Genomic DNA, 16,188 nt, shown 5'->3' on the forward strand with positions numbered 1-16,188 from the left:
ATATCGCTTCAATACACAATTCAAGGACACATTTATAACATTTTAAACTGAACTTGATTCCTTAATCTGATGCTTCTTTATCTACACAAAGCAAGCTGGATTTCATAAGTGGTACTTTGATTTTATAAAGGACACATACATACATACATACATAAATACAGTGTGGTCACTAAATCCTGAAGAATAAGTTTTAAAAAATGTACAAGTTTACCAGTGTAACCAGTGTGCTGATGTTGCTGTTGTTTACTGGCTTTGTTGTTGTTATGTGTGTTATTTCAGAGGCGGCGGGTAAGGCGGCGGACAGACAGAAAGGTAAAGCAAAAGGCAGGAAGTCAGAGACTGTAGGATACAACAAGGAGGAAGGTTAACTGTGTAATAATAGTAATTGATTAGTCATTGCCTCACGCAGAATAGTAAATACAGGATCATTAACAGAGCGTGACCCCACATTGTACACCAGGAGGAGCATTAGTCCTTAAGTACTTTGTATAGCAGCAGTTCGATGTAACATCACACTCACGTCCCACTTTCACAGACGCAGGCAGAATAGGGCAAAGTCAGGCACAGAAAGCATAAGAAGTGGTTCAGTTAGGAATGATGAATGTTCCCAGCACTCCGTACACCGTTCCTGAACTGTTTCCGGCACGCTTCCTTACTCCACCCTCTTGTTTAACCATTATGCTTAAAGGCTGGTTCGGTCGTGGAAGAAGCCTGACTCAGTGAATTCAGAGTGTTCTCATGAGCTGAGAATACAATATTTGTCTTTGAATTTTACATTTAAAATTAAAGTGGGTCTGAAAGAACTTTGTGTTTATGATAAAAACAAATGAACAAACAGCAGGCTTTTGAAAATGACTGAACTCTTCCTTTTTGATGCAGACACTGTGTTATTTCCTCAACCCTCTGAGTTTTGCCTTTCCATCCCTGCTAAACATTTGAGGTGTGAGTGGACTGACTTTTGATTTTTAGTCAGATTTTCCTGCAGTGACCTCATCACCTAAGTACCATTAAAATTTTTTTACAATTCCCAAATAAAAGCATCTAAAGATTTGCATAGATTTGTCTGTCGTACAATAGTGTATTACTGAAATGCTGGTGATGTCACCGTGGGATGTTATTTTGCATGGGAAGGCCTGAAGAGATATATCTTAGGCTGTAGTTATCATGTTGAATTTTTGCAACAAAAAAAGAGAAATCCATCAGAGATGCCTGATAACTGATTAGGACCTAGGGTTGAATGACACATGCAAAGACCAGTGGCTAAAGCCCGTTTTCCTGTGTTTGCAACAGAAGCGTCAGCAGGTAAGAAGGTGGGTAAGGCCGGCAGCAGCAGCATCCAGAGGAGTGTGGAGACGGGCATGGCGGTGGAGTATCCACGAGGAGGGTCAGCCATGAACCGACAGGCGAGCAGAGAGTCGACCGACGGCAGCATGAACAGCTACAGCTCTGAGGGGAAGTACGTACATGCTGACAATATTGCCAAAACACAGGACAACACACAGAGGGCACTGTCAGTGTTCCTCTGATGTATTTATGTTCCCTATCAAACCTCTAAGAGCTCAATTTTTGGGGTCTTTTTTTCATTTTAACTCCAACTCCAACAAACATACTAGCTCTCTGAATAATGATTAAATTGATTGTTAACCCTCTTAGGTCTGAGTTGTCATCAGTGACTACTCTGCGACTATTACTTACTTTTAGCACTCTTAGCAATCAGAATAGATCATTTTTGTTTTGTTTTGTTGGCTGCAGGGAACAGAAAGTTATCTTTCTAAACAACAAACATCAAATGCTGTTAAGAATTTTTGGAAAAAGTTTTTACTGATTCTCTAAAAACTAGATGGAGTCAAAAACTGAGGACAGGTTTCATTTGTGTTTGTGTATGTCAGTTTGATCTTCTCAGGGATGCGTTTGGGTGCTGACAGTCAGTTCAGCGACTTCTTGGATGGATTAGGCCCCGGTCAGCTAGTGGGCAGACAAACGCTGGCGACACCAGCTATGGGTGAGTCACAGCTTCATCAGCTCTGCTCAATTGAGAAAGAGAGATTTTGTGTGTTGCACATTATTCTCTGAAATGGTCTGTTTTTAAAAACAGGTGATGTTCAGATTGGTTTGATGGACAAGAAAGGCCAGCTGGAGGTGGAGGTGATCAGGGCACGAGGCCTTACCCCCAAACCAGGCTCTAAATCCCTCCCAGGTAACACACGTTCATACAAAACTAATTCCTTGTAGCACTTACAGTTAAATTAAGGTGGATGCAACCTAAAGCAACCTCCATACTGTCCCCGTTTTTTCCCATAAAACTTATTTTTACCCTCTCCTGACCACTCTCTCAGCTCCCTATGTAAAAGTGTACCTGCTGGATAATGGAACATGTAAAGCCAAAAAGAAAACTAAGATTGCACGAAAGACCCTGGAGCCGCTCTACCAGCAGCACCTGCTCTTCGATGAGAGTCCCCAGGGCAAGGTGCTTCAGGTAATGATCACATTTTTTCATGATCACTTTTTTTATGGGAAAACTCGTTGAAAGAAGAAGCTCTAGTTAAAAATGTATTAATAGTGAAAGGTCAGAGTGTTATTGGGGACATTACAGTGAAACTGCCATAGACTGTATATCTTGGAACAATAGACTTATGGTACTTTCCAATAGTCCATAGCCTTTACAGAGTATCCAGAGAGCATTCACAGTGCTTAACGTGTTCCACATTTATGTTCTTGTACACGTCACATATATAACATTATTCTAAAATGGATTAAATTCATTTTTCACCTCAGATTCATGCCCATAATTACAAAGTAAAATAAGGTTTATTCCAGCTTTACTGAAAACAAAAACAAAATATAACATGTACATTCACAAGCTTTTCCGAGACGCTTTCCTGTTTCCAGTGATCACCTGTCAGCAGTTTGATTGATTGCAGTCCATCTGCAACACGTTCTCATCCCAAAGCGTAACATACCGACGATATGTGACAAATCGTCTGTATGTTACGCGTTCGGAAACATGAGAACCGTTTGCAATGAATCTACACTTGTACATTTATTTTATTTTGTCATGAATCGCTTTGGAAAACACTGTCTCATACGATTATTACGTCATTCCATTGGAGTCCATTCACAATCCGGTGCGTATCATAGGGACGTGGAAGGTTACCTTTCACGTGGGAAGGCTTGGGACGTGGTAAATCGGAAATGTGGTAAATTGGGGTGGTAAATTCAGCCTCAGTTGACAGTGCATGTGAGTACAAACCAAGCCATGAAGTCCAAGAGATTGTCTGTAGGCTTCAGAGACACTGAGATTGTATCAAGGCACAGATCAGGGTACAGGCACGAGAAGAACGTTTGCATCATTGAATGGCGCAGTGAGCACAGTGGACAACCTTTTTTTCTGGAATTACAAGTTTTTGTTTAACCCCAAAAACGAGTGTGTTGAGAAAGTGCGTTGTTTTTACTGTTTATTTTATTGTTTTGACTTAATTAGTAGGATTAGAACGGAACACGTTAACACTATGATACGGGCCACAACTAAGGGTATAAGTCCCCTGTAATTAAAGGAATTTCAGTGTATTTTATTAGAAATTAGAATGTCATTTGATTTGCTTACAAATACTTAGTTGCAATCAGGTTTTTACAGGAAACAAAGAAATAATTAACTGTAAGTAAAATGAAATGGTAAGTAAGTCATTTGAAGTGATGCATAAAGCATTTTAAAATCTTTTATTATGAGCATTTTGTTTTCCTTTGCGCGTTGAACCTGGAAATCTGTAAGGTTATGTGTTGTGGTGATTGTACCTTTGTCTTTTCAGTCAATCCTAAATCAATTCATCTGCCGTTCTTTCCTCCAGGTGATAGTGTGGGGTGACTATGGACGATTGGACCACAAATGTTTCATGGGTGTAGCACAGATACTGTTGGAGGAGCTGGACCTCTCTAGTACGGTGATCGGCTGGTACAAACTTTTTCCACCATCCTCCCTGGTGGACCCTACATTAGCTCCGCTCACACGGCTGGCGTCTCAGACGTCACTGGACAGCTCAGGACCGCCGCCGGGCGTTCGGTCCTAGTGACCGGACGGTGACCGCCTACCCCTCAACACCCCTTAAGTGACAAAATAGAATAATGGACCACAGCTACTGGACCACTACTGAGCAGAGGGGTGACAACACGCCCCGAGGATGTCGACGAGAAGCCCTCTTTCAAATGATGAAAAGCCAGACGGAGAGACAGGGAATGCGAGTGAGAAAGAGAGGGAGAGATAGAACTAGCCAATCAAAGCTTAGCTGGAGTCTGACAATCACGTCTCACACCTTCCCTCTCCCTCCTCCTTACACCTTTTTGTGTTCAAAGTTTTGCTTTCTTTGTTTTCTCCTCTGACCTGCAGCAGTGGAGGCTTCTGTCCAACATTGTTTTCTTTTTTCCGTATTTCCTTGTGCAGCCACTATCAGAGCACCCAAACAAAGTGGGGTTCTCCGCCTAGTAACCCTCCAGCCAATCAGAGTAGAGCTTACAGCCAGGCCACAGGGAAAAGTGTGGAAGTAGCAAATAGTTGCGGCTTCACAGGTTTGGCTGTTGTCTCTTCAGGTTTTACCGTGGCGATAGTGATGAGCTCAAGGGGACAGAGGGTTGGTCCCGTTTAACCGTGATGGAAAGGGAGCCTGCACATGCACTCGCACATTCTTAGCCTTGACAGGAAAAGCTGGACTCGTTCATTCGAATCGAGGCCAAACCTTTTCCGTGTGGAAAGAAAACATAGACCAAATTGCGGATTAGAATTTCACTTTTGATTTTGGATCTTTTGTTTTTTCCTGCCTTTGTTTTTGCCCACTGTCCAGAATGGTGCCACATGGTGCAGACTCCCTCTGTGTATGTCTATGTTTGGTTTATGAGCGATGGCATGCCAAAGGCCAATGACAAAGGCCAGGCCACATTTCTTTGAATACCCTCCGCCCGACCGCCACCGCCCGTCTCCTCCCCTCCCCAAACCCCTCGAACTCCCCCTGTGGGAGGGAGCAGCATGACTCGGGGACGCCCCCTCCCCGGCCCCCAAGCTGCATGCACGTTTCTTTCTTTCGTTCCGTTTCGTTTTTTCGGTTCGTTTCTCTACTTTTTTGTAAAATCGAAAGACGAGACAAATTAAGGAACAATTCTCAAAAAAACAAAAACAGAAAAAAAGACTAGACTATGTGTGTTAGTTCCACATACTTTTAGGCCAGCTTGTATGTTGCATGTTCTTGTACAGTTTGCTCGTACTGAATATGAATACAAACCGAGAAAAGCCAAGCCATCCCCGCCCCCTAACAAGAGCGGATCTAATGGGGGGGAGGGTGACAATCCCACCCAGGCCTCGCCTACCACTCTGGGTCTAAATATCCGTATTAGGAAGTCTCCAAAAGAAAAAAAGAAATTGTCTGAATTATTTTTTTCTTTGAACCCTTTGAACAACAGTGCTGTTCTGTAGTACTGAGCATACTCGAACCCCTGGCGTATCCGAGGATGTAGGTGTCTAAACTGTAGTTTATGACGGTCGGGGCAAGAGACAGAGATAGAGAATGTGTGTATAACAGCTAAATGTATATGAAGTATCATTATGAGTTTGATATAAATTATAAAGATATAGATATATGAATATAAAAAAAGAGTGTATCTGACTGTACACCCGTCACCAATACACGCAGACATGCACACTTTGTACATACAAATTAGGCTTGAACTTAAGTTATGAACGAACAAACGCATCGCTGACACACAAACATTCCTGGTCTTGTTGAGGGGAATACGCGCCCAGTGCTTGAGCTGCTGAGTGGCTACGAGACACAAGTGGGCGCCAATAGGCCTTTATTTTGATTTTGTCCCAGTTGCAGAAAAACAAGCAGAACCAATTGGAGCAAAGTTTACTTTCTCTTCCTGAAAACCATGTTTTTCTCCCCCCGTTTATTGGTTTGGACTGGACTTCTAAAGCCAACAAGAAACCTGGTTTTGCAGACATATTTTGCAGATGTTTTTTTGTTGAAGCACTTGGCGGTACGGCCGACTGCCCCTTTCCTTTGTCAGTATTACTCCAGGGATACTGATTGTTTACAGCCCATGGCTCCCCACTCCCAAACCACGATACTAGACGAAAGATGAAGTATTCACTGCAACAGTTCTTGTTTGTATAACAGATGTGGCTCTACTGATGTGTATGTTTTATATTCAAGAGTTCATTTTTATTATTTACAAATAAAAGACTGTGTGGAAGAAGAGCGTGGCCTTTTTGAACCCAGTGCTCCCAGGTTATTGTGTACCTGATGACTAAAGGCACATGTCGTATGCTGAATGTGATTTTTTTTTTTTTATATATAGGTTTCTTCACAATTTCAGAAGCACAAACTTGGTGAATGGTGGTAATGAGCAACATGATGGTACACTTGTGTCTTAACTGTCTCACTTTTAGATCCAGCCCCAAGTGGCTATAAATATGCTTCAATAAGGAGGTCATTTGGAATTATTGAGCATAATTTTTCGAGTTGCAGAAATGAATTAAGCTTTTGGGAGATTAGTCTCTGATGACCCATCACTGCAGAATGCAATGCCAGTGGTAACTGGAATCAGGACAGGACCCCCTGGAGTCCAGTTATTGGTGGTGATGAAGATGAAGATGGAGGGTTGGATGGAGCTCTGAGTGACCAGGGCAAGGCGAAAACTGAGAAGGAGGTGAGTTGCACAAAATGACAGAGGAGCACTGAGATAGAAAGTATGCAGAGTGCAGGTTGATTGGCATCTAAGGCAGGCAAGAAGATGGCTGGACCTGACCAATGATGTCAGCATTAAGTTGACAGTGCGACAAAGTGGAAGTGATGCAAAGAACAGCGGCCTGGCCCTAATTGCCACCCCCATTGTTAAATGATGAATTAATTGTCATTAACCACATTTTTTTGAAAGCTGAGTTCACTTTCACTAGCCACACGCCAGAAAGAAAGCTGCCTGATAAAGTGAAGCCGTCTAGAAGATCTCAAAAGCAATGCACCATGTCACAATCTAAAGAAAAGTCATTGACAGCTCTCAGTCCGGAAGGGGTTTCAAAGGCATTTCTAAGGTTTTGAGACTCTAGTGAAACAGTGTGAGCCATTACCCACAAATGGAGAAAACCTGGAAGAGTGGTGAGTCTTTGCTGGAGTGGCCAACCGAGGAGGTCACAAAGGAACCCAGAACAACATCCAAAGAACTTCAGGCCTCACTTTTCTCAGCTATGGTCAGTGTCAGCGCAAAAATGGGAGAGTTCATGGCTCGTCACATTTTACAAAAAAACTTTTTTTTTGCGCCTTTGCGCAATTTAGAATCAGCAGTTAACCTAACCCCACTAGGTGCATGTCTTTGGACTGTGGTAGGAACCTGGAGTACCTGGAGAGAACCCACGGAAACACAAGGAGAACATGCACGATCCACACAGAAAGAACCCGGTGTGAACAGTAACAGTGCCAAAAGTCTAGTTTATTTAACAAAAATTTATTTTGACTTCTAGTTCTAGTTTTTAGTTTAGTGTTAGTTAAGTATAAAAACCTTGTTACACACTAAACTGTGAGCTGATATGAAGGAGGTGCATGTACGAGATCAGAGGATGGAAAGTTCTCTGACGCATTTATGATTGATTGATAGCAAACAATACATCCAGCCTCCTGAGCAAATACCGTCTTTACACTCAGCCTGTGTCATGATTTCATTTTCATTTCTCATGGGTTTTGTTTTCACTGGCCACAAAACAAATAGTCTGGCTTTTTTTTAAATTTCACAATTGAACTCATAAAGTTACTAAACTACTTGACACACATACAGTCCGGTGTACGTTAGTGAAAGAAGCGCTTGAGCCCTAGGTGCAACATTCGTAGCTCTTTAGTGCCATCTAGTGGTGACTTGAAACGAATCAATTTGCAAATCTGGCAGAAACATTGGATCTCATCATTTTCCCTCTGTCAGGCGTGGTTTACACTAAGACAGGTGATGCACTGTGCTGACAAATATTTCAGAGACGAATATAAATGAAAACAGTTTGAAAATTATGCCATGCCTGTAAAGTACACACAGTATGCGTTCAGCTTGTATACATATACTGTACATTTTGATAGTTTCTTTTGCAAAGTATTTTTTTCTGTTCTTTTACATAAAAATGCTACTTTGTGAATCCCGATCCCAAAGCTCCCATAAAATTCATTCAAAAATACTAAATGCCTCATATAGTGACATACTCACACGAACAAGTGACAAATTAAAGGAAAAAACGCCTCAAGCTCTCATTAAGGTTTTTTTGTTTTGTTTTGGTTTTTTTTGATCACCAAAACGTGTAAGTGGAACAGCTACAATGTGAAAACGGACTCACCAAGTTTGTGGAAGTCCACCGGAGGGACGGAACACCATTCATCAGAAGACAGATTTTCATCCTGGATGAGAGCACTCCCATCAGGACAGAAATGATGAAAGTGATGGCTCCAAACAAATTTGTACACATTTGCAGTGATGATTCACCTCTGGGGAGCAGGTGGAGCCAAAAAGCATTAAAAAGCAAAACATTTTTGCTTGTGAGTTTTATTTTTGCGCCACTGTTCTGAGCCTTTGATCGGAGGAATACAGACTTACTGAGTTTCAATCCCTGTTGTGCTGTTATATGACATATATGCTTAGCATGTGTCAAACTCAGTGCAATAAACAAACAAAAAGAGGCAAAAATAAAAACGGCAAGAGAAACAAGATTTCATTACATTTTATTCTGTTAAAATGACCGAGTGTTGCATCTGTGGTGTTATGGCACAAACTGGTCTCATATACAGATTGCAGATGAGAAAAGTCCATTTAGCTTCCTAAAACACAAGTCTACAGTTTGCACTGCAGTGAGACAAAAAACTAAAATTCTTCCATTCCTGGTGGGCTCCTGGTTCCACAAATAAAAACAAAAAAGTTTGTGGCTCTCAGTAATAAAATAAATAACAATGTAGACAAGAAGCCAAAGATAAGGAGTGAAATTTCATGTCTTTATCACAAGTCCCAGTCAGATCACCTGTCCGGCAATCTTTTAAATGACGCCGCCAATCAGCAGCCACGTGTAAATTTAACATATTAAGATTTGGTCGGTCTGATCCAATAGTGCCCCCCCTGTTTTTTCTTTATTATTAATAATATAATTGTGGTTTCTCTATGCTTTTATTGAACACGTCGTGACTTTATTTTGGAAAGTGCTCGGCCTTGATAAGCACGAGCCACACACCGTAATAACCAGGACACTGGGTTGCTTCCATCTGCTGCTCTAACCTGAGTGAGTGTGGTCACCTCCTCTTCTGCTGGACGCAGTTCCGCTGTGAGGAGGAGGAGGAGGAGGGCCTGTGGAATGTTACAATATAACGTATAATTGAGCACTTTTGATAATGATATGTTGTCAGCCGTGGCGCGTCGTCCTCTGAGACGCAGTCTGCGAACACACAAGTTATTTTCTTTTTTTTGTGTTCGCAGTCAGCTGATTGGGGAAGTGTGACGGCCGCTGGTTAACAGGCACACTGAAACAGAAGGGTGTCATGTCACATTAGATTTGTCATGCAGCCTCACTCCACCAGCCCCAGCCTCACACACACACACACACACACACACACACACACACACACACACACACACACACACACACACACACACACACACACACACACACACACACACACACTGCTCCCCTCGGTGGTAATGGTTTGAAACCCACCCACCCCTCGTGGAGGACTGTGTGTCAGCGCTCCAGAGCTCATTAGAAAGTCGGTGCCGTGAGATCAGTCCTTACGCACTGCTCCCCGCTCCTTCAGCCGGGCCGCACCGCCGCTGTGGGTACAGCTCTGGCCTCCTCTGCCTCACACCCCTTCTTTCTGTGCGGCTTTTGCAAAATATTGATATTCATTTAAAAAAAATAAAGAGGAAAAAAGCAGGATTTATCGTTGCAAGCTCTCCGATGAGCGGCCCAGTTTATGGCGTATGCTATCATTTAGCCTCTGATCACGATTTCTTAGTAATGATAATAATAATAATAATAATATACAAGACTTAAAATGTATATAAAAGATTTGAAAATATTTTATTATAATAATAAAATATTTTTACAGATTTTTCAGAGCACAATTTGACAGCTCACTGCACAGATACCTTTACTTGAAATATTCATTTATAAAACCTTCAAAACAATTAAAATTAGGCGCTTTAAAAAATCTAATAAGAATAATATGATCATAAACGGCTCATTTAACCGTTAAGCTGTGTTTTCAGTGAAGATGAGCAGATAGCAGAAAGGTGAGCTTGTTTGTGGTTTTGTTTCCAGATTTCTGAGCTCTGAGGTTTTATTTGTTATTATTATTATTATTTTATTGTTATTATTTTTTTTCTTTAAAAAAATTCCTGAAAAACAAACTAAACAAAAACGACATTTGAGATTCTTTGTTCTTGCTTGAACAGCAGCTCTCACGCTGCTGCTTCTCTTCTTAAGTTTCTAATCTTTGAATGATTTCATTGATTTGAGGCATCAGTGAATTTATATTTATATTACGTTAAAAACAAACAAACCCAAAAAACATGAATAAAACTGTTTTTATCAGAAAGTAAAATCACCTAATTATTTGTCCAAAACGTATTTTCCTACTATTAATATGATAAAAAACAAAAACAAATAAAGCAAATACTATTTGTATTTATTTATTTTCATTTGAAATAAATCTCCATTATATTTCTATCCTGAGTCTCCGGGCCCTCTGCGCTTTGTAAAGCGGGGGTCCCTTATATATTCTCACTCGCTCTCATACTGATCGCAATTGGACACAAGGGGGCGCTCGAGTCCTTGTTTGGACACAATAAAGAAGGCGAGCGACCGCAACTGGAAGCTTGTTGATTTAAATGGCGGTCTTTATGCTGTTATGTCACAGCGATCATGGAGTTTGTGGTTTTATTCACCCCGACATAAAACACATCAGCCAGGCTTCGTTCACTTCAAGCGCATGCGCTGCCGGGCTCATTCTGATCAGGAAAAGGTGAGTGTCAGAGACTGACGAAGCTAGTCGCTGTTTGAACCCTAATCAGCACCGTCCACTCATACACCATCCAAACACACACCATGCACCCATACAGCTCTTCATTTAAAGCAGCTTTGAAGTTTGTTGGAGTTTAGTTTTGCATGTTTCCTCCAGTGTGAGTCAGTCAGTGAGCTGTTTCCAATAATACTTGGTCCTAAATTACTTTCCAAATGATTTTGGATTATTTGTCAGCTTTCTGCAGTCGAGTCTTAAAATGGTGCTAGTCTGACATTACTGACATCCCTCCCTGCATCTGCAGGCCCGGAGACAGACGAATACTCGGCTGTCCCGAGTGCCCAGTTTCCCTCCTGTCGTTCATCCCCAAAGGAACCAATTTAGGGAAAAATTAACAACAATTTAGGCTTAGCCACCATCAACGCCCCTGTGTATGCTAAGGATGGGTGAATGGAGGTGGATGGATGGTTTGTGGTCCTTTGAGGCGTTCCCAGTTGACCTTATCGGTCGGCAAAACTCACACTAAATGTCTGCTTCCGGTGTGAGCCACACATTAATAACAGACTCCTAAACATTGACCGGAAGTTTAAAATCTCTCATCTCTCCTTAATTTGACTGAGAACCTTCACCGTCTCATCACACACACGAAAAGGAGATTGGGAGGACGAAAGCATCTAAAGTTGTGTGTGTGTGTGTGTGTGTGTGTGTGTGTGTGTGTGTGTGTGTGTGTGGGGGGGGGGGTGATAATTTGCTCTATAGCCGTGTAATCCCGCCCGATTTCATCTAATACCAGCGCTCCGACGCAACGGCGTGCGCGCACATCTCCAGATGTGATAATGGGCGCGTTGTGGAAAGAAAAAAATCCAACCCGCTCGCCTTATTGTAAAGCTTTGTGGGATCAAAAAATAAGGTGTGTGTGTGTGTGCATGCTCTCTATACGTGGGGATGTGCGGGGACTGGAGCCTGAAATTCCTCCGCAAAGAAAGAAAGAAGGACAGGAAGAAAAAAAGAATTACAGGATCTGGAGCTTTTTATCTGTGTTTTTTTCTTATGGTTTGTTGTCGTGTTTGGTGTGTGGTTTCAGGAACGAACAGAACGAATAAGAGAAGCAGGTTTGCAGGTACTAACCAAGTTAACAATTAATGGAAATTAATGGAAAGATTTGACTTCTCTAAATAATTCCGCACTTGTGTGTAAATTCAGGAAAGAGCCGAGCGCGAATTGTTCGGGTGTGTGTGCTCGTGTTATTGGCAGGATGGAGATCGGATCCTTTCATTTACACAAGCGGGAGCGTTTTAGGCCGCATACGCGTGTGGAACGTGTCCGGTGGAACCTTGTAAGTGTGTGTGAGGCCGGTTTACATCGCACGTTCTTACGCACAGGATTCTGGATAATTAAGATTGTTTTTAAAAAAAGCATCAAAGCAGGAGAGAGGAGGAGAGAAACGGATAAAAAGGAGCGTGGAAAAGGACGGAGGGGGTGTGTGTGGAGCTGATTTATCTCCGGAGCCCCCCCACATTCACACTCACGCACCCCACCCCACCCCCGGTCATTTCCATATATTGAAATGCGCCCCCAGTACCTCAATTTTCCCGGAGCTGTCGTGCGTGCAAAGGAAGGCGCGCATGTGACCACCGCCGATCTGACGCCCTGTACCCCCTCCCCCCGTCAAAGTGCTCCAGTGTCCGGTCACCCGGTGTGTGTGAGAGAGTGCGTACTGAGGTGTGCTCGGAGAATAAAAGTGCTGAGCGCGAAACTGTGAAGTTAAAAAAGGCGGCGTGTGGCCTACATACGGAGCAGCTAACATCCTGCTGTCTGCTCTTTATCTGCGCGCACGCACCTGACCCCCCCCCCCCCACACACACACACATACACTTACTTTAAACACAGAGATGTAATAAAAGATTAAATATGGACCTCAGTGAGCCACACACACACACACACACACACACACACACACACACACACACACACACACACACACACACACACACACACACACACACACACACTCTTGCTGCAGCATTAAACGTGCAGCCTGACTGATTTATGACGGAATCAGGCGACGCGCCGAACATTTACATATCCCCCCCCGGCTCACTCCCCGAGTCCGAGCACCGCTGCGGGCTTTGATCAATGTCCCACCGTGACTTAGAGTGTGTACGGGAGCAGAGGAGGAGGAAGAGGAAGAGACATTCTTTGTTGCCGACAGATGGAGATGGGTGTAGACAGAGGTCAAGGTTGGCGTTCTCGGATCTGCGCGCAGGGGTAATGAACAACACAAAAACAAAACCTTCTTAAATAAGTGCGGGTGACAGAGGACGCTGATGGTCCGGGCCTGTTTACAACCACGTTTAACGTCACATTCGTGCCCCACTGTGCGCGCAAACCTGAAGCGAAGAGTTTATCACACGGAGCCAATTTTCACCCCCCCCCCCCCCCCCCCCTCCCGCCCCAAAACAAAAAAACAAAACAAAAAGACGCTGATCAGGAAGTTAGAACAACCTGTCCACAGTGATCAGTCACGTGACAGATTCCCAGCTTGCTCCTGGATGTTTTCTCTCTCTCCGCTCCTCTCTCTCACTCAGGTGCACCTCCGCGTGTCACCTTCTACAGTTACAGGATCAGGTTTAGTGGAAGCGGTGGCCGCCTGTCGCCAGCACGAGCAACAGGCCACCCAGGATACCAGATGCCCCGGACCGAGAGCGAAACAACCCCACTTCACCCCAACTCCACCCAGCCCGGTTTATCCCAGTTTGAAACGGACCAAGTCATTTATCAAATGAGAGGCACCTTTAACCCGTGTTTAACGCTTTCAGAGAGGAAACATTCAGCACGGAGTTTGTTTGTTTTTTAACGCAGCTTTTGAATGATCAATGCACACCTCAGGGGGGAAAAGAGTACATTTCTAACAACAAATCGCTACAAACGTCTCCCTAACTGCACAAACTAAACCCGGGAATCCACAATGAACGTCCACGTAACGCCTAAGAAAACAAAACAAAACGCGCTCCGTGAAGACAGAAGAATGAAAGGTTTATGCCTCTCTCCGTCGTCACTGAATTCCTTTGCTTTTCACTGCCTGCCTACAATAGATAAATAACTAAATGTCACTTACTGTGATATTTTAATCCACGCAAACGTACATACACACACGGGTTACAGTTAAAATCTGACACGCTGGATTAAATAATCCACAAATCTCTTATTTACACTCACACAGAATAGCTCGTAACACGGATTATTATTATGATTATTTTATAATTATTATTATTGTACTTTTAAACAATAACGCAGATGTTGTAGTTTACTGCTGCTCTCCTGTTTCGTATCAAACTCTGAGCAGTAAATCAAACCCGTCTGCTCCGCTCAGCTTTAAATCTGCCTCAACTTCACCACACGCTCGCAAACGGGATAATCACCCTATGTGGGATAATCGTCGTGCACGCGCCCCCGGCACACACACACACACACACACACACACACACACACACACACACACACACACACACACACACACACACACACACACACACACACACACACTCTCGCCTCGCTACCGGTCGGTCTAATAAGCCACGCAGCGAGTTGCAACCTGCAGAAATTTTTCACTCACTGGTCACGCTGAACCTCCGCCTCCTCTTCTTCTTTTTCTCCCCCCCCCCCACCCCCCTCTTCCTCCTCCTCCTCCTCCTTTCTGCCTTGCCTCCCTCCACCTCCACCACCCCCTCGGTATTAAGTGCGCGTCCTCTGCGGTCAGTGCGCGTATCTCCGGGTCTCCAGAAGCAGCCGCCGGATCCTCCTCTCTCCTCCCGCTCAGCAGCCGCTGGTGCTTCGCGAGCTTCTTTTCCCCGGGAGATCCTCTCCGTCTGCCTCTCTTCCCCCTCCCGGTATACCGCAGCGATCTCCTTCTCCGGTTCCTCCGCCCGGCCCCGGCGGTACTCTCTCCTCTGTGCGTCCTCCGAACAAACCGGCGGAGTCGCGTCTTTGCTGCCGTTCTATCACCAAACCCCCTTTATTACCAGAGTATTTACAAGCTCTCCCCCCCTCCTCCTCCTCTTCTTTTTCTTCCTCCTCTTCCTCCTCCTTCTCCTCTTCTCCACCCTCCACCACCACCAGCAGCAGCAAAACACCCTCCCCTGCGCACCGTAAGCAGCTCGAACCTAAGGCTCATCTCAAAGTTGTTACAGCGGGCACTAACTGTCCCGCCGGTGGCGAGAGGCTTCAGTTTGGATAGGGAGAAAGAAAGCAATGGGTTGACCCTGTAGTGCTCATCGTGTGTGGGCACATACTCCCCACACCCCCACTCAAAATACACGCTCATGTCTCTGTTAAAGTTCTGCACAGTGTGCGTGACGCTCGCGTGAATAACCCCGGCATGATCTTCAGGACACGAAGCAGTTTCTTAAAACCAATCAGTACTAAAAATCAAACCCTGTTTGTAAGTTGGAGTGAAGGCTTTGATTTCCTCTGACCTTGTTAAGTCAGGCTGGTGTAAATGATCGCGCATCAGTGTGCTGTACAGTCTGCCTCACTCACTTAAACAGTCATAAAACAACGTTCGTGTAAATAATTTGTTAAACTTTTTAGGTTTTTGGAGTCTGACACTTTAACACTGTTCCAAAACACGAGTGTGTGTTTTATGATTATTGTGATTATTATTACTGCGGGAGGTCAGCAGTGATGCAGCCCACTTTGCGCATGTGAAGCCACCCAGGTTATAGACGGTGCCTGTGCTTCTTTGGCTGCCCGACCAGTTTGTCCTGTTCACTGCAACCGGATAGCTGCTGTCTGTCATTTTAACACACGCATCTCTCTGTCTGATACCCCCCCCCCCCCCCCCCCAAAAAAAAAACAAAAAAACAAAACCTTCCGAGCTTTAAGGACACATGCTTGTCCGTGCGCATGCCGTCCACGGTCCAGATGAGCTTGTGTCCGTTCTTCTTCTTTTTCTTATTTTTGCGCGCTTTTCTCGAACAGAAGCCGCTACATGCGACAGACTTTTGCACACACACGCGCGCGCGCTCTCTCTTCCTGTATATATGCAGCAGTATCATATCCGCCCCCTCCAGTGAGCTCCTGTCCGCGGTTTCCCTTGCCCTGTTTTGCGTCCACCTCTCTCTCTCTTTCTGCATATTGCTTTCATTAGACATCTCTGCCTCTCTTTCTC

The 16,188-nt window shown here is 44.1% G+C and overlaps 1 protein-coding gene across 3 annotated transcripts in view; it reads left to right on the forward strand.

Moving 5' to 3' along the window:
- The window catches only part of rims1a (regulating synaptic membrane exocytosis 1a), a 133,342-nt gene extending 127,102 nt beyond the window's left edge, over positions 1–6,240 (forward strand). For all 3 annotated transcript variants that reach the window (XM_085428968.1, XM_085428966.1, XM_085428967.1), the window contains 6 exons: positions 280–312; positions 1,291–1,456; positions 1,890–2,002; positions 2,096–2,197; positions 2,337–2,476; positions 3,846–6,240. In XM_085428968.1, the coding sequence (XP_085285094.1) occupies positions 280–312; positions 1,291–1,456; positions 1,890–2,002; positions 2,096–2,197; positions 2,337–2,476; positions 3,846–4,064 (773 nt within the window). In that variant the 3' untranslated portion in view covers positions 4,065–6,240. The remainder of the gene's footprint in view (positions 1–279; positions 313–1,290; positions 1,457–1,889; positions 2,003–2,095; positions 2,198–2,336; positions 2,477–3,845) is intronic.
- The last annotated feature ends 9,948 nt before the right edge of the window (positions 6,241–16,188 follow it).

Source organism: Rhamphochromis longiceps, linkage group LG13 (genome assembly GCF_057381845.1).
Source record: "Rhamphochromis longiceps isolate RC_006_pf linkage group LG13, R_longiceps_female_GT1.1, whole genome shotgun sequence".
Lineage (NCBI taxonomy): Eukaryota > Metazoa > Chordata > Actinopteri > Cichliformes > Cichlidae > Rhamphochromis > Rhamphochromis longiceps.